Source organism: Mobula birostris, chromosome 8 (genome assembly GCF_030028105.1).
Source record: "Mobula birostris isolate sMobBir1 chromosome 8, sMobBir1.hap1, whole genome shotgun sequence".
NCBI lineage: Eukaryota > Metazoa > Chordata > Chondrichthyes > Myliobatiformes > Myliobatidae > Mobula > Mobula birostris.
Window position 1 is genome coordinate 96038399 of NC_092377.1, and position 25850 is coordinate 96064248.

Consider the following 25850-nt stretch of genomic DNA (forward strand, 5'->3'; position numbering starts at 1 on the left):
GATAGAGAAGTCGATGTTCATGCCATCAGGTTGGAGGCTACCCAGACAGAATATAAGCTGTTGTTCCTCCAACCTGAGTGTGGCTTCATCTTTACAGTAGAGGAGGCCGTGGATAGACATATCAGAATGGGAATGGGACATGGAATTATAATGTGTGGCCACTGGGAGATCCTGCTTTCTCTGGCAGACAGAGCGTAGGTGTTCAGGGAAACAGTCTCCCAGTCTCTATTTTAGGAACAGCTTCTTCCTCTTTTCCATCAGATTTCTGAACAGACAATGAACCAACTCATGAATACTACCTCTCTATTTACACAATTTATTCTTAAATATACATTTATTCTTGCAATTTATAATATTTTATGTGTATTGCACTGTACTGCTGCCACAAAACAATGCATTTCACAACATATTGGTGATGGTAAACCTGGTTCTGAACCGAGGAGTAAGGGATGAAGGGCAGACTGAATTGGGATTGGTTTGTTATTGTCACATGTACAGACATAGAAACGGGCTTGTTTTGCATTCTGTTCATGCAAATCAATTCATTACACGGTGCATTGGAGCAGTGTGAAGTGAGACGAATGCAGAACGTAGAATAAAATGCAACAAGTACGGACGGAGTGAAGTTCAATTAGACAATAAGGTGCAGGTCATAAAGGGGTTGATGGCGAGGTCAAGAGTGCATTTTGTCTCAGCACAGTGAACTGTCCGGACAGCTGAGAGGGGTCATTGGCTGCAGTCTACCATCACGGCAGAATTTCTAACCGCTCAAATTGGCCACGTTATTAGACGCAGGCAGGAGGTGCCTAATAAAGTGGCCGCTAATTACAGTTTCTAGGACAAAGCAGCTGGCAGGAAAACCCATTGCGGACATTACTCACCCAAACTGCCTTTTAAAACGGGGCTATCGAAACAAAAAAAAACCCACACCATCTTAGAAGTTTCTTACTCCAGGTAGTTAATCTCATCAGCCATTCTAGTTAGGACCCCCAACACCCCCTTCGAACCATTACCCTCATCACTGCACTGTAAACACTTAAAGGCACTTTTTATAAAGCTGTTTATATTGTAAATACATGCCAGTACTTGAACACATATCTACACTTCTATTTTTATACAATTCTTTATAATTGTTGAATGTTGTTGTTCTTTTGTTGTACATCATGCCCTGACCAACATACCACATCAAATAACTAATACACAAATGTAAGTGGCAGATCTTGTACCAGGGAACCATTCAACATTGGAGGGGATGGATGGAGCTGGGAGATGAGTAAACCCTCCCTTCACCCCTCCTTGGTCTGCCTATCCACAACTGGACCAGCTACACAGGAATCTGCTGCCTCGTTACACTGCCTCCAAGCCCTAATACACATTCCCTGCAATGTTGATCCAGGATTCTGGACAAAATGAGGCAGCTGGAGACTTCACGTCTGTGATCTACTGCACCACATGATGTAGGAGCAGAATATGGCCATTCGGCCCATCAATTCTGCTCCGCCATTCTATCATGGTGGATTGATCACCACCCTCAACCCTTTTCTCCTGCCTTCTCTCTGTAACCTTTGGCACCCTGACTAATCAAGAACCTATAAACCTCTGCTTTAAATATACACTATGACAGGAACTCCACCGCTGTCTGTGGCAATGAATTCCACCTTCTGGCTGGAGAAATTCCTCCTCTCTATTCTAAACAATGTCCTTCTATTCCGCAGGTTAAATTCCTGAAGACCAGACCGAAGGATCCCAGTTAGCCTCCCACCGCAGGAGGATTGAAGAAAGAAAAATTCCTTACTTACATCCTGATCATATTCCAGAAAAACATGGAAGTTATGGTCGCTGGTCAGCACAGGGTGGCTTGCTAGTCGCTGGAGGAACACTTCATGGTTAGACACAGTCTTCTTAAAGACAGCCAGATACTCCCTGATCAACGAGACAAACGACGAACATCTCAGGAGACATTGTACTGCAACTACATCGCAGCAGCAATAAATACCATAACAGACAGCCGGCTAGGGAAATAAGCAAGCGCTCATAACACAAAATATTAAATTCACCAAGCCACTCAACTCTAGAGCAACATTCTACTTTAAAACAGACTGGCACCGCAATCAGAAACTGCTGAAGTCTAGTGTTCAATAAATTCATCCGGCTAATGCAATCCTGGTCGTTTCTGTGGGCATTAATCTCACCGCGCCAACTCCCTCCCGCCGGGCAATAGTCTAACCCAGTGGTTCCCAAAGTGGGCAATATCACCCCCTGGGGGTGGTGGGAGTTTCTGAGGGGTGATAAAGATAAAGATGATGGTGGTGGGGGGGGGGTTACTCAGTAAGAAGGGGGTAGCTGAGGGGATTACAGACTTAATTTATGAAATGAATTACTTATTATAAGCACTTGATTCTCAGTGCCTCATAATTGATTACAATGATCACGTAATCACCTCATCTCTTGCTAACCCACTAATCTCTTGGACTTTGCTCGAAGTTCACTAGGTTGTTGAAAAGCAAGGTGACACTTCTGTATTTGGCATATCATGGGTAATTGGGAATGAAGGAATGGTGTTGTTATTTCGGTGCATTATTGTTGCTCCCTACTGCAGTACAGTAGCAGCTAGTACAATTCCCGTACTCTTATCACACAGTGATACAATTCCTATGAATTAGGGTATGGTATTCAATGAAGTAAAGTTCAGAATCAGCCCTTTCCAATGGTCTTGACCGCATTTCTCTGGGCCACAGCCCAACCGAGATATCTCTGCCCCACCTTATATACCTTCAGGCAGAGAGTCAGGTTTTGCCTGAGCTATGATGACATCAGAACTTTTCTCCTTTATTGATCACAGCGCTCAAGGTTGGACTTCAACAATAAGCGATTGACTGTGGCTGTTTACCCATAACAAAAATGGCAGAAGCAGATCAAATGAAAAGGTGTAGGCAGTATAGTGTGGAGTATCTGCAATATGGGTTCATACCAGCACCAGGCAACCAAAAGCAGCCAATGTGCCTGTTGTGAAAAGGTTCTTTCAAGAGGCAATAAGACCATCCAGGCTCCTCGGGCATTTGAAGAGGATTCACTCTGATATAGCAAACAAGAACTTGGCTTATCTTCTGTCACTTCGTGAAAATTTTCAGAAACAGAAAAAATGTGTTTGCCAGCATTTCACTACAAAACAGCAATGGCTTGGTGCTTCACACAACATTTCATTGCTAAATCTAGGAAGTCCCACACAACTGAAGAACTGATTCTACCAGCAGTAAGGGAGGTTCTGCACAAGTCACCAGACCAAATAATTAAAGCAATTCTACTCAGCGACAACTCTGTTCAAAGACAGATAGATGAAATGTTTGAGAATTTGGAAACACATTGTGCAACATAATTAGGACAAGAGTAGTCCCCTGTGGAGTTATTTCTTTTTTCAAAAAAAAAGCTATACCTAACATATTTTCCATTCCATTCAGTCATCTTGCCGCAAAAAAAACAAGTTATTGACTGCACAAATCTTAAGATACTGTTATCACAGCAGCAAAGAAAATAAAGTCCCATGCTCTCAATTCTCAACTATTTGAAGAGCTTTGTATTGAAACTGAGGAACAGTTTGAACGCTTGCTGTTACACAAAATCAGTCGCAAAAGGAAACTGCCTGAGATTCTTTTACCCGCACTTTGAAAGTGATAAAATTTGGAGCCTCCAATGCTTTATTCAGTAATCAACTCAAGGATGCTAGAAACGACATTGTTTATTTTATAGAATTATCAGTTTAATGAAATCAAACTTCAACTGCAAGGAAATGATATGAATCTTATCAAAGTCAAATCAGTCCTCTCCATCTGTCCAAGTTAACCCTATTTAAATGCAACTCTAGCTGTTGCAATCTTTTCAATTTTCCCAGCCTCCAAGTTGGGAAAGAAAGAATACCAGATAATGATCTTCAAGTATACTGTGCCCACCTGGGTGAGTTGCAAAAAGATATGTTAGACAGATTTCAGGAACTTCTCTCGATCCAAATTCCAGATTGGGTAATAAATCCACTCCTGAACACTTGTAATGAGGAATTAACAGGAAGAACAAACTGATCTCACTACAAAATTACTTGGAGCTGAAGTCAAGGTTAAAAGACTTTTGGCCGCAGAAAGATTTCTAAACACTACGCTTCGCTGTGGGAAAAGGTCAAGATGTTTTTAATTGCCTTTTCAACATCATTATTAGTGGAGCACGGTTTCTGTGCAAATGCCCAACTGTGTTTCCACTGCAATGAAACAGCCAGCAAATTACTGAACGTGGGGATCTGAGACTCCTGGACAACATTCAGCCTGATGTTGAGAAGCTGATATCACTTCAAACACATCCATCTCAGTGAAAGGTGAAATAGCAATGAAATAATGAATAGTTGGATAATTAATGCACACTCTAAAACTGATGACTTTTTTTTTTACTGTAATTGAATAAATAATTTTAATTACAGTTTTAAACAGATTTGAAAAAGGGGGACTGTGGTCTGGGAAGAGGGGGAATATGGTCTGGGACCAAGGGGCAGTAACCCAAAAATGTTTGGAAACCACTGGTCTAACCCCACCTCAACACTCCCTCTGGGCATTAGACTAAACCCTCCACATGACCCCCCCAGGCATTAGTCTAAACCCTCCACACAACACCCCCCAGGCACTAGTCTAAACCCCTCCACACGACCCCCACCAGGCATTAGTCTAACCCCCTCCACACGACCCCCCCCAGACATTAGTCTAAACCCTCCACACAACAGCCCCCAGGCATTAGTCTAAACCCTCCACATGACCCCCCCCCAGGCATTAGTCTAAACACTCCACACAACCCCCCCCCCCCAGGCATTAGTCTAAACACTCCACACAACCCCCCCCCCAGGCATTAGTCTAAACCCTCCACACAACCCCCTAGGATTTAGTCTAAACCCTCCACATGACCCCCCAGGATTTAGTCTAACCCCCCCCTCCACAAGACCCCCCCCCCAGGTATTAGTTTAAACCCTCCACATGACCCCTCTCCAGCCATTTGTCTAACTTCTCCATAGCCCTCCCCCCCTCATCAGTTAACCCCTCCACAGCCCTCCAGCTTTGCCTGATGCCACAAGAAACCAGTGGATGCAATCTCCGGTCAGCTTACGCCTCGAGCTCTTGCTTCATTTTACTGAACTCCTCCTTCGTCATCGATCCTTCCCCTTCTCCCAGCTTCTGCATCTTTTCCCTTGCAACGTCGAAGTCAGGCCTCGCAGGCGCTGGAGGAATCTACCACGGTGTTAGCAGAGAGAGGACAGGAGTCAACTCAGCACGGGCCACCTTGAGTTCCATACCCATTCGGCCCGAGAACTACTGCTCTTCACATTATCCTCTTCACCCTGCACATATTTACCCAAGAACAAGTCCTTCCCCTGACCCCCGTTTCCTTAAACCAGGGGGTCCCCGCCTGACCATTAGCCAAGGTTGATGGCTCAGGTTGGAAATCCCTGCTTTGCGCTGCCTCTGATCTGGGCCGACATTTATGTGCCGGGCAGCACCTAATCAATTAGCTTGCTTATCTCAGCTTTTTTCTTAAAGATGTGCTGGGTGCCTTCCGGCTACCGCTGCACCGCTGCATTCTCCGCGGCCCGGAGGTTGGGGACCTCTGCTTTAGTGAGTGAAGAAATAGTTCCAATGTCACCCTTTGTATGCCCACATTCTCACTGGCATCAAACCCTTATACCACTTTAGCTCAAAACTGAACTTTCTGGAAAATCTCAGGTCAGGCTGCATCTATGGAAGGAGGAGCAGAGAACTGTAGAGAGAGAAAAAGAGTTAAAGACGTCATACTGGAAACCCAGATCAAAGTTCTGGGGATCCAACCTCAGAGAGTATTTCCACAGCTTTCTTTGTTTGAGATTTCCAACATCTGCAGTTTTATTTTTAATCTTCACTTGCAACTCCTCAATAAGAATTAACACTCAACCCACTAAACTCTAGAGCACTGGTGAAGTTTGCAGAAGACGATACAATTGAATCCCAAACTGGCATCATTTCTATACCTGCGATATATACCCACTCCAAAGGCAACATATCTCTGCCCACGTGTGGTAGCCAAAACAGAAAAGTGGGGTTCCCTCACACTCCGGGCAGCAGGAACGTTTCATTTCCTGATTCAATGGGGCAGTGTGGAGAGAGGACAAATGAAGAGGAGGCTTACGAGGATTTCGGCTGGATTAGAGGCTTATGAAGTTGGGCAGCTTGGGTCGTATTCTCCGGAGTGGTGGAGACTTGATATAAAACCACAGGCTGAAATGTCTAATAGCAGAGGGCAAGGTGAGAGGGGCAAGTTCAGAGAGATATGCAGAGCAAATTTTTTTAATGTAGGAAGTACACAGGGTGGTGTGTGGCTAGGACGCACTGCCAGAAGTAGCAGTGGAGGCAAATACAATAGAGGCATTTAAGGGGCTGTTAGGTTGTCACACAAGTATGCAGAGAATGGAGGGATACGGACATTGTGAAGGTAGAAGGCATTACTTCAGTTCAGTGCTTAATTAGTGTCACAAAACATGGTGGTCCATGGGGCTGTTTGCGTGCTGTACTGTTCTTATGTTCTAATTAAGCCCCCATCCCCCTCCCAAATGTTGGGCACCTATCCACCAGCTGTAGTGAGTCGTGTCTCAACTCCCAAACGCATAGATCCTCGTGCACATTTGGTCGCAGAACGGACTGGTGGACAGAAGTCGTCGGCAGCTACGCGTTCTAGTCTACTCACAATAATCCCGGCGTATTCCTCATTCTCAACCAGGACGTCGTGCAGCCAGACAAAGTCCTCGTGCTGACGGATCACCGAGAAGTCAGCTTTCTTGAAGGATGGCAAGGTGGTCTGTACAAGGAGAAGATGAGCATCAGTACCTCGTTCTGTGACACCATCCACATCCCCCTCCCCACCCAGGTCTGACACACCCTTGGCTTGATCCCAGCCCACTAGGTTTGGTGGGCAAGTCTCCCCCTGACCACAGGATGGGAGGTCAGAGCAGCGAAGAGAAAGTACTGTAGAAAGCCGTTAATCCAGCACGCTCTGGGTCCGTGGAACTGGACAGATATTCTGTTATTAATATTCCATATTTAATTGGAACTAAAAACAGTAACATTCCACTGAACCCAGTACATTTAAAAGGAGTGCTGATAAGGGACCCAGGTCTTTTAAAAAGAGCACAGGAACCTGGACTAAAAGTGCATGGAGAATCGAGCCAACATCTAGTGAGCCAGACCTGCAACTTGAAAACGGAAGTAATATGAATTTGTAGCATTGCAAGTATAATAAACAGTTTACTCTAGAAAAGCAATAGTTTCCTACCATTAATGAAATTGCTTCCTGCTGTAGTTTCCTGTCATTGCAAGTGTAAAGGACCACCTACCTGAGAGGTCTGCTCCAAAATGGTGCTGCAAAAAGCACCATTTCAATCGAACCCCAGGACCAACGTACACACCTGCACCACCTATCCCGTGTAATACTCATGGGGCATCCTTAGGCCAAGCATCAGATACCACAAAAAGGCTGTAACATGCACTGAAGATCACTGTTATCCACACCACCCCAGGTCACTCAGAAGCAATAAGACCCGGAACGGCAACATAATCACTTCTACAGTTATATCAAAGTTTAAATGTTAAAGTAAATTTATTATCAAAGTATCATATACTAGCCTGAGATTCATTTTCTTGTGGAGATTCACAGTAGGTACAATGCAACACAATAGAATCAATGAAAAACTACTCACAAACTTCGTGCAAAAGATGACAAACTGTGCAAATAAAAGTAAGTACTAATAAACAACATTGAGAACATGAGCTGTATAGTCTGAGAGAGTGAGTCCATAGATTGCGGAATCAGTTCCGAGTTGAGGTGAGTGAAGTTATCCACACCAGTTCAGCAGCCTGACGGTTGAGGGGTGATAACTGCTCCTGAACCTGGTGGTGTGGGTCCTGAGGCTCCTGTACCTCCTTCCCGATGGCAGCAGTGAGAAGAGAGCGTGGGCTGGATGGTGGGGGTCCTTGATAATGGATGTTGTCTCTCGTTCAAGTTCATTGTCATTCTTCAGTGCACGAGTGTAAAGGAGAACAAGGTGATTGTTACTCTGGATCCGATGCAGCAGCATAAGAAGCAATAAATAAATATAAAAACAATTCTATAAAACACAATGTGCAAGTAACTGTAAAGTGCTGCACCAAACTGTGAAATTCTGGGACCTGTATCCTTACCATTATAACTTTAGATGCCAGGAAACCAAGCTCATCTTCATTTACTTTTACTAACCAGTCAGCTGCACTGCTGTTCGACAAGGAGGCAAGACAGCGGCTATACTTCATTAGGAGTACTTCACTGGCTTCTCAACAAATACACTCAAACTTTTGTAGATGTACCGTGGCGAGCATTCTGACAGGCTGCATCACTGTCTGGTATTGGCGGGGGGGCTACTGCACAGGACCGAAAGAAACTGCAGAGGGTTGTAAATCTAGTCAGCTCCATCTTGGGTACTAGCCTACAAAGTACCCAGGACACCTTCAGGGAGTGGTGTCTCAGAAAGGCAGCGTCCATTATTGAGGACCTCCAGCAGGTAGGAGGTACAGAAGCCGGAAGGCTCACACTCAGTGATTCAGGAACAGCTTCTTCCCCTCCACCATCCCATTCCTAAATGGACCCTTGGACACTGCCTCACGTTGTTTTTTAAATATACAGCATTTCTGTTTTTTGCACATTTTAAAAACTATTCAATATAAGTATACTGTAATTGATTTACTTATTTATTATTATTTTTATTTTATTTATTATTTTCTCTCTCTGCTAGATTATGCATTGCATTGAACTGTTGTTGCTAAGTTAACAAATCTCACTTCCCCTGCCGGTGATAATAAACCTGATTCTGACTTGCCTGCCATAACTCCAATTCCTCACACAACTCCGAGATCAGGAGAACAAAACATCTCCCCTTCAGCGTCTGGGTCTCTGGGGACATCACTAATTAGAGCATGAGCTATTTCAGGGTCGACTGAGCTGTTGGGGAAAATATTGTTCCGGTCATGTTCATGAAAGCGTTTAGATGTTGTTGCATCCTTAGGTGGCCATTCATCTCATCAGGTGCCTACCAACTCTCAGTGGTGCACTGCCAGTGTATGGGCCAGTGGTACAATCCAATCCGGTGTTGATGGGAGTGTGAGGAACACAGGATTAGTGGAAATGGGTCCTTGGTGGTTAGCATGGGCTTGATGGGCCGAAAGGCCTGCACCTGGGCTGTAGGACGCCAGTGCCTCCCCGATTTCCATTTCCCTGTACGCCTCAACCTACTCTTGTCAGACAGAGCGCACAACAACACAGAAAAATTATCTCTAGCCCCTCCAGGCTCTTATTGTGCTGAGCTCCACTGATGTGCATCTGGACCAGAGCCCTCTGTATCCTTCCCATCCAAATACCTATCCAAACTGCTCTTAAATGTTGCAATCAAACCCACTTCCACCGGCAGCTCACTCCACACTCTCACCAGGTTCCTCTTCATGTTCCCCTCAAACATTTCATCTTTCACCCTTAACCCATGACCTCTAGTTCTAGTCTCACCCAACCTCAGTGGAAAAAGCCTGCCTGCATTTATCTAATCTATACCCCTCACTCACAATTTTATATACCTCTGTCAAATCTCTCCCCAATCTCCTCAGCTCAAGGGCATAAAGAGTGCTCAACCACTCCTCCCTCATTCGTTCCTCCATCAAGCCCGGGGTCACAGGGAGAAGGAGTAAGCACCGTACAGACTGCCCCCAAGGGTCAGGATCGACTCCAGGTCACTACAGCGGGGAAGCAGAGGCATCAATGTCTGCCTGACCTCAGGGAAAGAGCTCAGCATAACGTAATCCATTGTAAAGGAAAATGTGCTTAAAAATCAAATCCTGCCTCTGCCCACACCCAGCAGCAGATGGCCTGGACCTGTAGGCAGTTGATGGGAAAGTGTGGAGAATAAAACAAAATGTACGCTGGATTAACGGGTGCTCGATTTCCAGCACAGACTCAGTGGCTGAAGGACTCTTGAGATAAAGATGACCTTTATTAATGACATGGGCAGCAAAACAAGGAAATGAGTTGTTGGCATCCGATCGTACTGGGCAGACAGCAAGTGCCCCCAACTCACTCACCTGGAACCCCCTGGGAAGGGTTTCACTGCTAATGTAATGGGTTTCTCTGCAGAAGCAGTGTTTACGTTATGGTTAGAGATATCCGGTGCTTTGGAATGTGAGCTGGGTCCTTTTTTTAAAAAAAAAATTGGCAGGAGATGGAGAGAAGACACTGGAACAAACTAGTCATAGGATTCGACCCAGTGGGGGACCGTGATTCGATGGAGCTGAGGATCAATGAATATGTGTGACTTTTGGAAGAGTTGAGCTCCAACCCATGCCAATTTGACTGTTTGGTTATAATGGGCCCTTTTTCTTTTTTTCTTTCTTTCCTTTACTTAAGTTCAGCTAAGTTAAGATTCATAAATAGAATTCCTTTAATTGTATGCACTGAGTTGTGACAGGGTAGCAAATTACACAGCATCCACACAAACTGGGGTTTGAGGTGGGAAAGCCGTCTCAATCTCACAGGTTTGGTGGGACCGGGTTGTGTATTCCCGAGGTTTATGAAGTCAAGGAAACCAGGTGGTTTCACACATCTTTGGAATATGGGGGTAAACCCACAGAGCCATGGGGAGATTGGTACAAATTTCTTACAGACAATGGCGGAAATGGAACCCTTATTGCTAAGCAGCTGCGCCATTCTGGTAAAGTTATCTAAACTTTGCCATCAAAACAAAAACCCATCGTTACCCAAGTAGCTTATTCTCATTGAAATCACTTATCCTGCTTATCTTAGCAGTAGAATAGGGGATTCAGTCCTTGCTTCCCAAATTTAAAAAAATCACCATGTTTAGAAAGTGTGGAGAAGGAGTAAGGACTGGAGAACTGTACTGGTCTTTTTACAGAGCCACAACTGTTAAGAGGAAACAAACAATTGCGTGCGTCTTTCTACACCTCCTCACATATTTGTGGAATCATTGGAATGAAGTTCAGATTCAAGCTTATTTATCACATCTACACTGAAAGAGTGAGATGCGTCATTTGCGTTAACAACCAACAAACCCAGGGATGTGCTGGGTGGGGTGCAACCACTTTGCTGCACATTCCAGCACCAACAAGAGCATGTCCATAACGCTCGGCAGAACAGCACAGAACTCAACAAGTAACGAAACAGGCCCTGATCCTCCCCTCCCACTCCGGGGGGGTGGGGGGGAGAGAGGGGGCCTGGGGCTATCAGACCCTGGTCTTCCTGCCATACAAAGCTTCGACTCTGGAAACCACCGACAACTCACTGACCCTGGGGCAGCCACCAGTCTTCGCTCACGCTGGTCTGTCGCTAGGACATCCCGGCCTTATCCATGGCTGTTGCTATCCTTCGAAGGTGGAGCAGACAGCAAAAGACCTATGACTCCAGCTTGGCCTCTAATTCCCCACGTTCAGGAGCTTTGTGAACTTCCAACAACCATGAGACCACAGCTGGGACTTTTCCTCCAGGGATCGGGCTTTAGGCAGAGACCTCCTGATGCAACGGCAGAGAGAGGGGCCAAGGTGTCACACCAGGAATAGATCAGGTAGCCCTTCACACCCATTCACTTTGAATATCTCTAAGTAAACTTTATCCATAGTAACACACACATAATGCTGCAGGCCAGTCAGCATCTACAGAAAAACATACAGTTGGCATTTCAGGCCAAAACCCTTCGGCAGGACTGGAGGGGGGAGAAAAAGCTGAAGAGTAGACTTTAAAGCTGGGGGGAGGGGAGAGAGAAACACCAGGTGATAGGTGAAACCAGGAGGGGGAGGAATGAAGTAAAGAGCTGGGAAGTTCATTGGTGAAGGAGACAGAAGACCCAGGAAGAAAGAAAAAAGGGGAGAAGAGCACCAGAGGGAGGTGCTGGGTGGGCGAGGAGATAAGGTCAGAGGGAAAAGGGAATGGGGATTCGTGAAGTGGGGGTGGAGGTAGTACTGGAAATTTGAGAAATCAATGCTCATGCCATCAGGTTGGAGGCTGGAGGCTACCTAGACTGAATACAAGGAGTTGTTCCTCCAACCTGAGTGTGGCCTCATTTTGACAGGGGAGGAGGCCATGGATGGACATATCGGAATGGGAAGTGGAATTAAAAAAGGTGTTCACTGGGAGATCCCACTTGCTCTGGTGGACGGAGTGTAGATGCTCAGCGAAGCGGTCTCCCAATCTACACCAGGTCTCACCGGTATACAGGAGGCTGCACCGGGAGCACCGGACACAGTACATGACCGCAGACTCACAGATGAAGTGTCGCCTCACCTGGAAGGACTGTTTGGGGCCCTGAATGGTAGTGAGGGAGGTGGTGTAGGGGCAGGTGTAGCACTTGTTCCGTTTGCAAGGATAAGCCTCAGGAGGGAGATCAGTGGGGAGGGACGAATGGACAAGGGGTCGCATAGGGAGCAACCCTGCGGAAAGCAGGGAGTGGGGGGGGTGGGAAAGATGTGTTTGGTGGTGGGATCCTGTTGGAGATGGCAGAATTTGGAGAATTATGCACTGGACAGAGAAACTGGTGGGGTGGTAGGGTGATGAGAGGATGGCGTGAGGACAGACTTGCGTGAGATAGAAAAGATGCGGTTTAGGGCAGTGTTGATGATGGAGGAAGGGAAGCCCATTTTTTAAAAAAGGATATCTCCTTCGATCGGGAGTGAAAAGCCTCATCCTGAGAGCAGATGCAGCAGAGACGGGGGAAATTAAGAGACGGTGAGGGGTGGGAAGAGGTGTAGTCCAGATAGTTCTGCAAATCCAGGGCTTTGTAATGAACATTGGTGGATACACTCCATACATAATAAAAATCTATTTTTCACATTAGAGCAGCCCTACCAAAGCAGGGCAACAAAAAATTGTCTGAGACTCTGAGTGTTCCTCTCCACGGAAATCTTTAGTAAAAGGCGAAAGATTTATACGATCTGAAGAGAAACCAGAGTATACTGACATTGAACCGTCTCCATTCTCTCCTCACACATCCCCTACCCTTCTAAAGTAAATACGACCAGCTACAATTGTAACCAAAATCACACTGGAACAGAAACAGCGATTTAACATTACTTCTCTGAGCAGTAAAAGGTTATTTTACAAACTCTAAGCGTGAGCAAACCAAAAGAAGAATTATTATTCTTGAGCAGAGGCGCAAAGCATTTTGGTATGTAAATGAGGGGGCTGTCCTCTGTCCAATGCCTTCTGTCCTCTCCTATCAGATTCCCCCTTCTCCAGCCCTTTCCCTTTCACCAATCCACTTCCCAGCTTTACTCCCCGCCAGGTTTCACCTATCACCCTGAGTTCCTGCTCTCCTCTCCCCACTCCACCTAAATCGGACTCTTCTTTTTCCCTCCACTCCTGCTGAAGGGTCTTGGCCTGAAACATCGACTGTACACTTTTCCATAGGTGCTGCCTGTCCTGCTGAGTTACTCCAGCATTTTGTATGTGTTGCTTGGACTTCCAGCACCAGCAGAATTGTCTCCTGTTTGTGACTGAACTTTGTGTTTTTTGTCCTAGTGTGTTAACTGTTATAGAGAACAAAACCAGGATCAGAATGTGATACACAGGGAAAAGTGCAGATACTGTAAATTAGAATTTTTAAAAATCAAAATAAACTTTATTTGTAATGGAAAAATTACAAGAATACACCATGCAATACCTTTTCATTGTTACATTCACAGTCAATGTGTTACGGAGTGTCAATTCCATTCCTTAATCTCCAGCCCCTTGGTATAGGAGCAACACCTCATATACCATCTAGGTAGTCTCCAGCCCCTTGGTATGAACATAGAATTCTCCAACTTCCGGTAATTCCCTCCCCCTCCCTTCCTCTATCCCTATTTCACTCCGCCCCCTCCCCCAGCTGCCTATCACCTCCCTCATGGTTCCGCCTCCTTCTTCTACTACCCAATGTTTTCCCTATTCCTTCTTCATCTTTCCTGCCTATCCCCTCCCCCACCCCTTTATCTTTCTTCTTACTGGTTTTTCACCTGGAACCTACCAGCCTTCTCCTTCCCACCCTCCTCCCACCTTCTTTATAGGGCCTCTGCCCCTTCCCTCTTCAGTCGTGACGAAGGGTCCCGGCCCGAAACATCGACTGATCTTTTCCACGGATGCTGCCCGACCTGCTGAGTTCCTCCAACGTGTTGTGAATGTTGCTGTAACCAATAGGACTGTTGCCACTCATGTGACCCCTGGGGTGGTTCACTATTACATTAATTGTGGGGCTTCCTCACTCGACCCGGCCCCTCTCCGTCCTGTAGTGAATGAACCCTACACTGTGGTCCTTCCCCACCGAGCCCTTGCAGTGGCTGCACCAGGTTTCCGTGTGTCCCTCAGCACGGAGCCTGGAATGTGCCAGTTGGCAGCATTCCTCTCGGGACATCTTGATGTACTACTGTAGGATTGTGTGAATAAAACACAAGATTAATTTTATGTGCTTAACATAAGCCGCGGCCCTTTACTTCCATTACCAACAAACCAAAAGCAATCGCCTTACACTAACATCATTATGTCAGACACCGGCTCTTAAAGTGAACACAACTCAAAGACTGTGTTTGTGAATAATGTCCAACAGTTTCTATTATGAACGATATGTGTCATCCATTACATCAGCCTACACTGACAGCCCAAAATGGGCAATGTGGGCAACGCTCAGACCAGAAAACAAGGAGCAGCGGAACCCATTTGGCCCCTCGTGCCTGACTCCCTTCAGTAAACTCATGGCTACTCTGACCTGACCTCAGCTCCTCTTTCCTTCCTGCTGGGGATAACCCGTCATTCTCCTACAGACCAAAACTCCGTCTTTCAGCCCAGGATGCAGAGATTTTACCTGCAATATACTTGCACTTTCAGCAATCACATTCGCCCTATATCCTACCCTCCCTTACCCATAATTAAAGACTACAAGAATAAACCACACAATCTCTTTCATTCTTACATGACACAGTCAATGCTTTCAGTCATGTTTTATTGTACACAGGACCTAGCCCCTGGATTTCCGGTGTCAGAAGGGCCTTAGACAGGTCATTCCCACAAAATACTTGCTTTGGCCACACCAAGCTTCAACGTAACTCCTAAGACCATAAGACAGAGGAACAAATTCGGCAATTTGGCCCAGCAAGTCTGCCCCATCATAGCCGATTTATCTTCCCTCTCAAATGCTTTCTCCTGCCTTCTCCACAAAAAACTTCCACACTTTACCAATCAAGAACATGCAACACACATCAAAGTTGCTGGTGAACGCAGCAGGCCAGGCAGCATCTCTAGGAAAAGGTACAGTCAACATTTTGGGCCAAGACCCTTCGTCAGGACTAACTGAAAGAAGAGATAGTAAGAGATTTGAAAGTGGGAGGGGGAGGGGGAGATCCAAAATGATAGAAGACAGGTGGGGGAGGGATGGAGCCAAGAGCGTGGCAAAAGGGGATATGAGAGGATCATGGGACAGGAGGCCTAGGGAGAAAGAAAGGGGGGGGGAGCCCAGAGGATGGGTCCCCCCTCTCTGCTTCCCGCAGGGATCGCTCCCTACGCGACTTCCTTGTCCATTCTTCCCCCCCATCCCTTCCCACCAATCTCCCTCCTGGCACTTATCCTTGTAAGCGAAACAAGTGCTACACATGCCCTTACACTTCCTCCCTTACCACCATTCAGGGCCCCAGACAGTCCTTCCTAGTGAGGCGACACTTCACCTGTGAGTCAGCTGGGGTGATACACTGCGTCCAGTGCTCCCGATGTGGCCTTTTATATATTGGCGAGACCCGACGCAGACTGGGAGATCGCTTTGCTGAACACCTGCGCTCTGTCCGCCAGAGAAAGCAGGATCACCCAGTGGCCACACGTTTTAATTCCACATCCCATTCTGACATGTCTATCCACGGCCTCCTCTACTGTAAAGATGAAACCACACTCAGGTTGGAGGAACAACAGCTTATATTCCGTCTGGGTAGCCTCCAACCTGCTGGCATGAACATTGACTTCTCTAACTTCCGCTAATGCCCCACCTCCCCCTCGTACCCCTTCTGTTATTTATTTATATACACACATTCTTTCTCTGCTTTTTCTCCCTCTGACTATATCCCTTGCCCATCCTCTGGGTTTTTCCCCGCTCCTTGTCTTTCTCCCTGGGCCTCCTGTCCCATGATCTTCTCATATCCCTTTTGCCTATCACCTGTCCAGCTCTCGGCTCCATCCCTCCCCCTCCTGTCTTCTCCTATCATTTCGGATCTCCCCCTCCCCCTCCCAAATCTCTTACTATCTCTTCCTTTAGTTAGTCCTGACGAAGGGTCTCGGCCTGAAACGTCGACTGTATCTCTTCCTAGAGATGCTGCCCGGCCTACTACCTTCACCAGCAACTGTGGCCATATCTGCATGGGTATGTGAAGCAGAGTTGAAATGGCTGGCACCCTGTTTGTTGTGGCAATGGTGCTCCAACCTACCGAGGTTTAATTTCAATGGAAGAAACACCATGGAAGTGAATGGTAAATGACATCTATTTTGCACATTAGAGCAGCCCCACCGAAGCAGGGCAACAAAAAATTGTCTGAGACTCTGAGTGTTCCTCTCCACGGAAATCTTTAGTAAAAGGCGAAAGATTTATACGATCTGAAGAGAAACCAGAGTATACTGACATTGAACCCTCTCCATTCTCTCCTCACACATCCCCTACCCTTCTAAAGTAAATACGACCAGCTACAATTGTAACCAAAATCACACTGGAACACAAACAACGATTTAACAAAACTTCTCCAAGCAGCAGAAAGTTGATTTACAAAGTCTTAACGGGAATTACAAAAGGAATTATATTCTTTTTTTTTCAATTGCGCAAAGCATTGTGGTATGTAAATAAGGGGGCGGGGCGTGATCAGCCACAGGCTGAACTTCCGCTGGTTTTCTTTCTGATGTGTTGTGTGTCACGGAGAAGAAATCCTGGGTCACAATGTGATCCACAGGGAAAAGTAGAATCTTTTTATCAAAATAAACTTTATTCACAGTATAAATTACAAGAATAAACCAGGCAATACAGCACAGGCTCCCGCAGCATTCTTCTCGGGACATCTTGACGTCCTAGTGTCGGATTTGTGAATAAAACACGAGGTTAATTTTATGTGCTGAACAAACGGCCCTTCCATTACCAACAAACCAAAAGCAGTCACCTTACACTGACGTCATTAGGTCAGACACCGATTCTTAAAGTGATCACAACTCAAAGACGGTGTTTGTGAATAATGTTAACAGTTTCTATTATGAACGATATGTGTTACCCATTACATCAAAGAAACAGAAAATGGGTGCAGGAGTAGGCCATTCGGCCCTTCGAGCCTGCACCGCCATTCAGTATGGTCATGGCTGATCATCCAACTCAAAACCCTGTACCTGCCTTCTCTCCATACCCCCTGATCCCTTTAGTCTACACTGACAGCCCAAAATGGGAAATGGTGGCAACACCCAGACCGGAAAACAAGGAGCAAGCGGAGGCCATTTGGCCCCTCGTGCTTGACCCCCTTCAGTAAACTCATGGCTGCTCTGACCTGACCTCAGCTCCTCTTTCCTTCCTGCAGGGGATAACCCTTCATTCTCCTACAGCCCAAAACTCCATCTTTCAGCCTGGGATGTAGAGATTTTACCTGCAATATAGAAACATAGAAATATAGAAAATAGGTGCAGGAGTAGGCCATTCGGCCCTTCAAGCCTGCACTGCCATTCAGTATGATCATGGCTGATCATCCAACTCAGAACCCTGTACCTGCTTTCTCTCCATACCCCCCTGATCCCTGCAGCCTACACTGACAGCCCAAAATGGGAAACGTGGGCAACACCCAGACCAGAAAACAAGGAGCAAGCGGAGGCCATTTTTTAAAAAGCAGGGTTACATTAGCCACCCTCCAATCATCAGGAACTAATCCAGATTCTAAAGAGTTTTGAAAAATTACCACTAATGCATCCGCTATTTCTTGGGCTACTTCCTTAAGCACTCTGGGATGCAGACCATCTGGCCCTGGGGATTTGTCTATGCTGATCATCCACTTTCAGCGTCACATTTGCCCTATATCCTACCCTACAAGAATAAACCACACAACCTCTTTCATTCTTACATGAGACAGTCAATGCTTTCAGTCATGTTTTATTGTACACAGGACCTAGCCCCTGGATGTCCGGTATCAGAAGGGCCTTAGGCAGGTCATCCCACAAAATACTTGCTTTGGTCATACCAAGCTTCTACGTAACCCCTAAGACCATAAGACAGAGGAACAAATTCGGCAATTTGACCCATCCAGTCTGCCCCATCATAGCCGATTTATCTTCCCTCTCAAAGGCTTTCTCCTGCCTTCTCCACATAAACTTCCACACTTTACCAATCAAGAACCTATCAGCTTTTGCTTTAAATATACATAATGACTTGACCTCCACAGCCCTTTGTAGTAATGAATTCTTCAGATTCATCACCCTCTGGCTAAAGAAATTCCTTCTCATCTCTATCCTGAAGGGACATCCTTGTATTCTGAGGCTGTGTCCTCTATTTCAAGTTCAGGTCGTGGAGACTTCCCATGACCTAGATTCAAGGCCTTTCGATATTTGTTAGGTTTCCCACTCATTCTTCTAAACTCCATCAAACGCTGCTCATATGTTAACCCTTTCATCCCCGGAATAATTCATGAACAATGCTAGCTTGTCTTTTCTTTCAAAAGGGGTCCAAAACTGTTCACAATATCTCTCAGTGAAGTCTGACCAATGCCTTAACATATACTTACACAGCCTGTAACATGTCAGGAAGGTTCATTCACTTCTTGTACTGGAAGAGCAACAAGCACTGGGCAGACCCCAAAGTGTGTGGAGTGTCCACAAGTGAGTCAAGACACTTCATTCCTCATTCAAATCTGTTGTGTATGTGGCCTGGTTACACAACAATTCTATTAATAAAAACACTGGAGATGGGAGCTAAGGTTCATGGTTCTTTACTGGCAGAATCTGAACTCAGCACACACGTACAGATCAATACACACCTAATAGCTGTTACATGCACAAGGTTTTTTTTGAGAGAATAATGTAATGGTCTTTTAGAGGTCACCTGGTGTGATTTTCCCACCGATGTGAGGTCACGTGATGACATGTGCACCATGGATATATAAGGGTTGACCCAGATGATGCAGTAGGCTTTTAGTTTGTAGATTTCCAGGTAGAACGTGTTGTCTCCGTTTCTGTTGCGTGTTTGTTTTTGTGACGCAGTTTCATTTTTAAAACAGTGTGCGTTCTATTGCAAGATACAATATTATTGGACTGGAAATTTTTGCTAGGTGTTGATTTACCCAATTCCAACAGTAGAAGGGAGACTGAAGAACCTATCGAAGTACAGGATCGAAGGATTGAGAGGAGTCGGCATCGTTTGGCAGTTTAATAAAGGATCGACCCTATTGAGTCTTCGTTGGAGGAGTAGCTACCTGCATCGAGGATAACTCTTGCCAAAAAGAGCAAAGAGTTCATGCAAAGGAAGCTCTCTCTGTAAAAGAATTTAAAGTCAGTTGTTTTAAACTGTTTATTTTCGGCATCGTGAATCCTGTGGACAGAACCAGCAGGAAAGTCGCGTCTATGAAGAAATTCTTCTCCAGAGACATCTCTCCCAATTGAACGTATAAATCTGTTGGACTTTTGAATTTATCGCTTTAAGAACTATATTTGCCTTTATCGCTTTAAGAACTGTTTTCGCAGTTAACGCTTTAAAAACCAGTGCCGAGTGACGAGTTGGTGAACGGCTGCATAGTGGTTAACTTCCGGTTAAGGTTTTCGTTTGTTTTTTACCTTATCGTTTATCCGTGTATAAATGTTTGGTTGTTTTTATATAACCTGTCTCGATTGATATTTATTGTTGCCAGTTACGTAACATAGCACATGCAACGCCGTGATACTAAAACATAAAGTAGTTCCTTATTATAATGTAGGCTATATGGTACTCTCCTCCCCTTTTATTTTAATAGTGTATCAACTGTTCTTTTTAAATAAACTGGGACATTATGCTAAACAAATATGTTTACCCTTAACATACAAACGCCTACCATTTGTTTACTTAGCAACTTAATATCAAATTATAAAAGTAAGGTAATAATATCCAATTATAACAAGCCATTTTTTGGTCTAAGACCCATTTATAACTCAAGTCTCTGGGGGGAGGGGTTCTTCTCTAGATTGTCCGGCACTGAAGTAAATAGGTCTTCATTCTATTGTCTGGAATAAATTAAACAATCCACAAATTGGCAGATTCAAAACATGTACTTTAAGTACTAAAACATAAAGTAGTCCCTTATTATAATGTAGGCTATACGGTACAAAATCAAACCTACTGAGCAACACTCACAACACGCTGGAGGAACTCAGCAGGTAGGGCAACATCTGTGGAAACGATCAGTCAACATTTCGGGCCAGAACCCTTCATCAGGACTGTAGGGGGAAGGGGCAGAGGCCCTATAAATAAAGTGGGGGGAGGGTGGGAAGGAGAAGGCTGGTAGGTGCCAGGTGAAAAACCAGTAAGGGGTGAGGGAGGGGATAGGCAGGAAAGGTGAAGGAGGAACAGGGGAAAACACAATGGGTAGTAGAAGGAGGTGATAGGCAGCTGGGGGAGGGGTAGAGTGAAACTGGGATAGGGGCAGCGAATTACCAGAAGTTGGAGAATTCTATGTTCATACCAAGGGGCTGGAGACTACCTATATGGTATATGAGGTGTTGCTCCTCCAACCTGAGTTTAGCCTCATCATAGCAGTAGAGGAGGCCATGTGTGGACATATCTGACAACAGGAATTCTGCAGATGCTGGAAATTCAAGCAACACACATCAAAGTTGCTGGTGAATTTTACAAACTCTTCCTTTAGTTAGTCCTGACGAAGGGTCTCGGCCTGAAACGTCGACTGTATCTCTTCCTAGAGATGCTGCCCGGCCTGCTACCTTCACCAGCAACTGTGGCCATACCTGCATGGGTATGTGAAGCAGAGTTGAAATGGCTGGCACCCTGTTTGTTGTGGCAATGGTGCTCCAACCTACCGAGGTTTAATTTCAATGGAAGAAACACCATGGAAGTGAATGGTAAATGACATCTATTTTGCACATTAGAGCAGCCCCACCGAAGCAGGGCAACAAAAAATTGTCTGAGACTCTGAGTGTTCCTCTCCACGGAAATCTTTAGTAAAAGGCGAAAGATTTATACGATCGGAAGAGAAACCAGAGTATACTGACATTGAACCCTCTCCATTCTCTCCTCACACATCCCCTACCCTTCTAAAGTAAATACGACCAGCTACAATTGTAACCAAAATCACACTGGAACACAAACAACGATTTAACAAAACTTCTCCAAGCAGCAAAAAGTTGATTTACAAAGTCTTAACGGGAATTACAAAAGGAATTATATATATTTTTTCATTTGCGCAAAGCATTGTGGTATGTAAATAAGGGGGCGGGGCGTGATCAGCCACAGGCTGAACTTCCGCTGGTTTTCTTTCTGATGTGTTGTGTGTCACGGAGAAGAAATCCTGGGTCACAATGTGATCCACAGGGAAAAGTAGAATCTTTTTATCAAAATAAACTTTATTCACAGTATAAATTACAAGAATAAACCAGGCAATACAGCACAGGCTCCCGCAGCATTCTTCTCGGGACATCTTGACGTCCTAGTGTCGGATTTGTGAATAAAACACGAGGTTAATTTTATGTGCTGAACAAACGGCCCTTCCATTACCAACAAACCAAAAGCAGTCACCTTACACTGACGTCATTAGGTCAGACACCGATTCTTAAAGTGATCACAACTCAAAGACGGTGTTTGTGAATAATGTTAACAGTTTCTATTATGAACGATATGTGTTACCCATTACATCAAAGAAACAGAAAATGGGTGCAGGAGTAGGCCATTCGGCCCTTCGAGCCTGCACCGCCATTCAGTATGGTCATGGCTGATCATCCAACTCAGAACCCTGTACCTGCCTTCTCTCCATACCCCCGATCCCTTTAGCCTACACTGACAGCCCAAAATGGGAAACGTGGGCAACACCCAGACCGGAAAACAAGGAGCAAGCGGAGGCCATTTGGCCCCTCGTGCCTGACCCCCTTCAGTAAACTCATGGCTGCTCTGACCTGACCTCAGCTCCTCTTTCCTAAACACAAAATAATCTGCAGATGCTGGGGTCAAAGCAACACTCACAACACGCTGGAGGAACTCAGCAGGTCAGGCAGCATCAGTGGAAAAGATCGGTCGACATTTTGGGCCGGAACCCTTCGTCAGGACTGTAGAGGGAAGGGGCAGAGGCCCTATAAAGAAGGTGGGGGAGGGTGGGAAGGAGAAGGCTGGTAGGTTCCAGGTGAAAAACCAGTAAGGAGAAAGATAAAGGGGTGAGGGAAGGGAGGCAGGGGGGTGATAGGCGGGAAAGGTGAAGAAAGAATAGGGGAAAACACAATGGATAGTAGGAGGAGGCAGAACCAAGAGGGAGGAGGTAGGCAGCTGAGGGAGGGGGCAGAGTGACATAGGGATAGGGAAGGGAGGGGTAGGGAATTACCGGATGTTGGAGAATTCTATGTTCATACCAAGGGGCTGGAGACTACCTAGACGGTATATGAGGTGTTGCTCCTCCAACCTGAGTTTAGCCTCATCATGGCAGTAGAGGAGGCCATGTATGGACATATCTGAATGGGAGTGGGAAGCAGAGTTGAAGTGGGTAGCTACTGGGAGATCCTGTCTGTTGTGGCGGACGGAGTGGAGGTGCTCGACGAAGTGGTCCCCCAATCTGCGTCGAGTTTCACCGATGTAGAGGAGGCCGCACCGGATGCAATAGATGACCCCAACAGACTCACAAGTGAAGTGTTGCCTCACTTGGAGGGACTGTTTGGGGCCCTGAATGGTGGCAAGAGAGGAGGTGTAGGGACAGGTGTAGCACTTGCGTTTACAGGGATAAGTGCCGGGTGGGAGATCGGGGGGAGGGACGTATGGACCAGGGATTCGCGGAGGGACAGATCCCTGTGGAAAGCGGAGAGGGGTGGAGAGGGACAGGTGCTTAGTTGTGGGGTCCTGTTGAAGGTGGTGGAAGTCGTGGAGGACAATGTGCTGGATCCGGAGGCTGGTGGGGTGGTAGGTGAGGACAAGGGGAACTCTGGAGGACGGGGTGAGGGCCGAAGTGCGGGAAATGGAGGAGATGCGGGTGAGGGCATCATTAATGACAGCAGAAGGGAAACCATGATCCTTAAAGAAAGCGGACATTTGACATGTCCTGGAATAGAAAACCCTCTACATCGGCGAAACCCGACACAGATTGGAGGACCGCCTCATCGAGCACCTCCACTCCGTCCACCACAACAGACAGGATCTCCCAGTAGCCACCCACTTCAACTCTGCTTCCCACTCCCATTCAGATATGTCCATACATCGCCTCCTCTACTGCCATGATGAGGCTAAACTCAGGTTGGAGGAGCAACACCTCATATACCGTCTAGGTAGTCTCCAGCCCCTTGGTATGAACATAGAATTCTCCAACTTCCGGTAATTCCCTCCCCCTCCCTTCCCCTATCCCTATGTCACTCTGCCCCCTCCCCCAGCTGCCTATCACCTCCCTCGTGGTTCCACAACCTTCTGCTACCCATTGTGTTTTCCCCTATTCCTTCTTCACCTTTCCTGCCTATCCCCTCCCCCACCCCTTTATCTTTCCCCTTACTGGTTTTTCACCTGGAACCTACCAGCCTTCTCCTTCCCACCCTCCCCTCACCTTCTTTATAGGGCCTCTGCCCCTTCCCCCTATAGTCCTGACGAAGGGTTCCGGCCCAAAACGTCAACCGATCTTTTCCACTGATGCTGCCCGACCTGCTGAGTTCCTCCAGCGTGTTGTGAGTGTTGCTACTCTTTCCTTCCTACTGGGGATAACCCTTCATTCTCCTACAGACCAAAACTCCGTCTTTCAGCCCGGGACGCAGAGATTTTACCTGCAACATATGCTGATCACCCACTTTCAGCAATCACATTCGCCCTTTATCCTACCCTCTTACCCATAATAAAAACTACAAGACTAAACCACACAACCATTTTCGTCTTACATGACACAGTCAATGCTTTCAGTAATGTTTAATTTATAGGGACCTAGCCCCTCATTGTCCAGTGTCAGAAGGGTCATTCCACGAAATACTTGCTTTGGCCACACCAAGCTTAACGTAACCCCCAAGACGATAAACCATAGGAACAAATTTGGCAATTTGGCCCATCAAGTCTGCTCCATCGTCCCATCAATACGGAGATGGCCTTTTCGGAGATTTAAGCTTATTGAGAGTTCACAGATCTTCTATTATCTGTTAACAAGTAATTTAACTGCACAGGTGCAGGTTCTCGTCTTTTGTCTGTAATTGGAACAGGGTCATTAGGTCTCCTCCTCAGTTTCCTAGTCATTATTGGCTTTACCTCCAATGGAAACTCCTGTGAGTTCCACTGTTAGCCTCTCATTCTCAATCATCTTTTTCTTTTCTTCTAACTCAATCTTTTTATCTTCAAATTCTTTCACTGCTGCTTTCTTCTCTTTTATAGTATTCTTTTCCACTTGTTCTGACTCCAGTTGTAGAAAAAGCTCTTCAATTCCTATTCTTTCCTTGTATTGTTGATGTAGTTTCCTCATCCTTTTCTGATACTCCTGCAAAGTGCCTTCCTGTAACTGCTGTAGCTGTCTTTTGAGAGATGTCAATTTCTCCTGGTACATCTGCTCTTTTACTTCCAGGTAGTCTTCATCATCCTGCTTATTGGCAATATCTGTCTCACTTGCATCCACTATATCTTCATCCGAGTCGCGGCCACAGGTACTGTGTTCGTCCTCATCATTGACGCTGTCTAGCTCCTCCTCATTGTTGTAACAGTCGACAATGGGTGAGAGGAGAGCTGCGGATATCGTTTACCCCGAGCTGCCCTCCTTTGTTGACACATCTAGTGCTTTGATAGTGTGCCAATCCAACTGGATCTTCCTGAGCCATTCACATCCCAGCAATGGTGGTCCTCCATTTTTCAGTACATAGAGGTTCAGCTGCTGTGTTTTGTCTCCAGAGGTCACTGTCACTTTAATTTTGCCTTTGGGACACACTTTCTGTCCTGTGTAAATCTTTAGCAGTAGTTTAGTTCGTTTCGGAGGTATGTGAGAAAACTGTTGTTTGTAGTCGTGTACAGAGATCACTGTTAAAGCTGAGCCTGTGTCCAACTCCATTTTCAGTCTCACACCCACCACTTGTGGCGTGATCCATATTACTCTTCGATCATCTGACTCTTTCACACTGTGAAGTTGCAGACAAGACAACTCACTTGCGTCTGAGTCGTTTTCATCAGCACTGCTCTCTTCCATTTTGTGTACATTGTTATATTTTCTTTTCTGGGATTTCTTGTTCCTCTGTATTTTGTCCTTTTTCTGCTGTTTACTAGCTTTGCATACTCTGCCAGTGTGGCCCTGTTTGCCACAGTTTCTGCATTGTTTCTTTAAACCAACAGTCATCAGGGTCATGTGACCTGTTCCCACAACAGTAACATTTCTTTCCTTCATTTCTGTTCAGTGACATTTTATTTGTAGCATATTCCAGGGATTTTTGTTGTATCTCGGAAGCACCTCGTGCGGCTGTTTCCGTTGATATTGCAATGTTCAGCGCCTTCTCTAATGTAAGCTCTTTTTCACCCAGGAGCTTCTTCTGTGTGGTTTCACAGTGCATGCCACACACTAACCTGTCCCTCAATGCGTCTGATAGACCAGTTCCAAATTGACAATGTTCTGATAATTTGCTCA

The 25850-nt window shown here is 45.9% G+C and overlaps 1 protein-coding gene and 3 non-coding genes across 4 annotated transcripts in view; all 4 read right to left on the reverse strand.

Moving 5' to 3' along the window:
* Positions 1–25850, reverse strand: part of snx5 (sorting nexin 5) — a 75236-nt gene that overhangs the window by 23266 nt on the left and 26120 nt on the right. The window contains exons 3-5 of the mRNA XM_072265721.1: positions 6745–6855; positions 5137–5258; positions 1800–1923 (exon numbers count right to left, since the gene is read on the reverse strand). Of these exons, the coding sequence (XP_072121822.1) occupies positions 1800–1923; positions 5137–5258; positions 6745–6855 (357 nt within the window). The remainder of the gene's footprint in view (positions 1–1799; positions 1924–5136; positions 5259–6744; positions 6856–25850) is intronic.
* On the reverse strand, positions 12917–13030 carry LOC140202382 (U5 spliceosomal RNA). The gene has a single exon (XR_011887097.1). It is a non-coding gene; the product is annotated as a U5 spliceosomal RNA (small nuclear RNA).
* LOC140202388 (U5 spliceosomal RNA) lies at positions 16587–16700 on the reverse strand. Its single transcript, XR_011887103.1, has one exon. It is a non-coding gene; the product is annotated as a U5 spliceosomal RNA (small nuclear RNA).
* LOC140202389 (U5 spliceosomal RNA) lies at positions 21178–21291 on the reverse strand. The gene has a single exon (XR_011887104.1). It is a non-coding gene; the product is annotated as a U5 spliceosomal RNA (small nuclear RNA).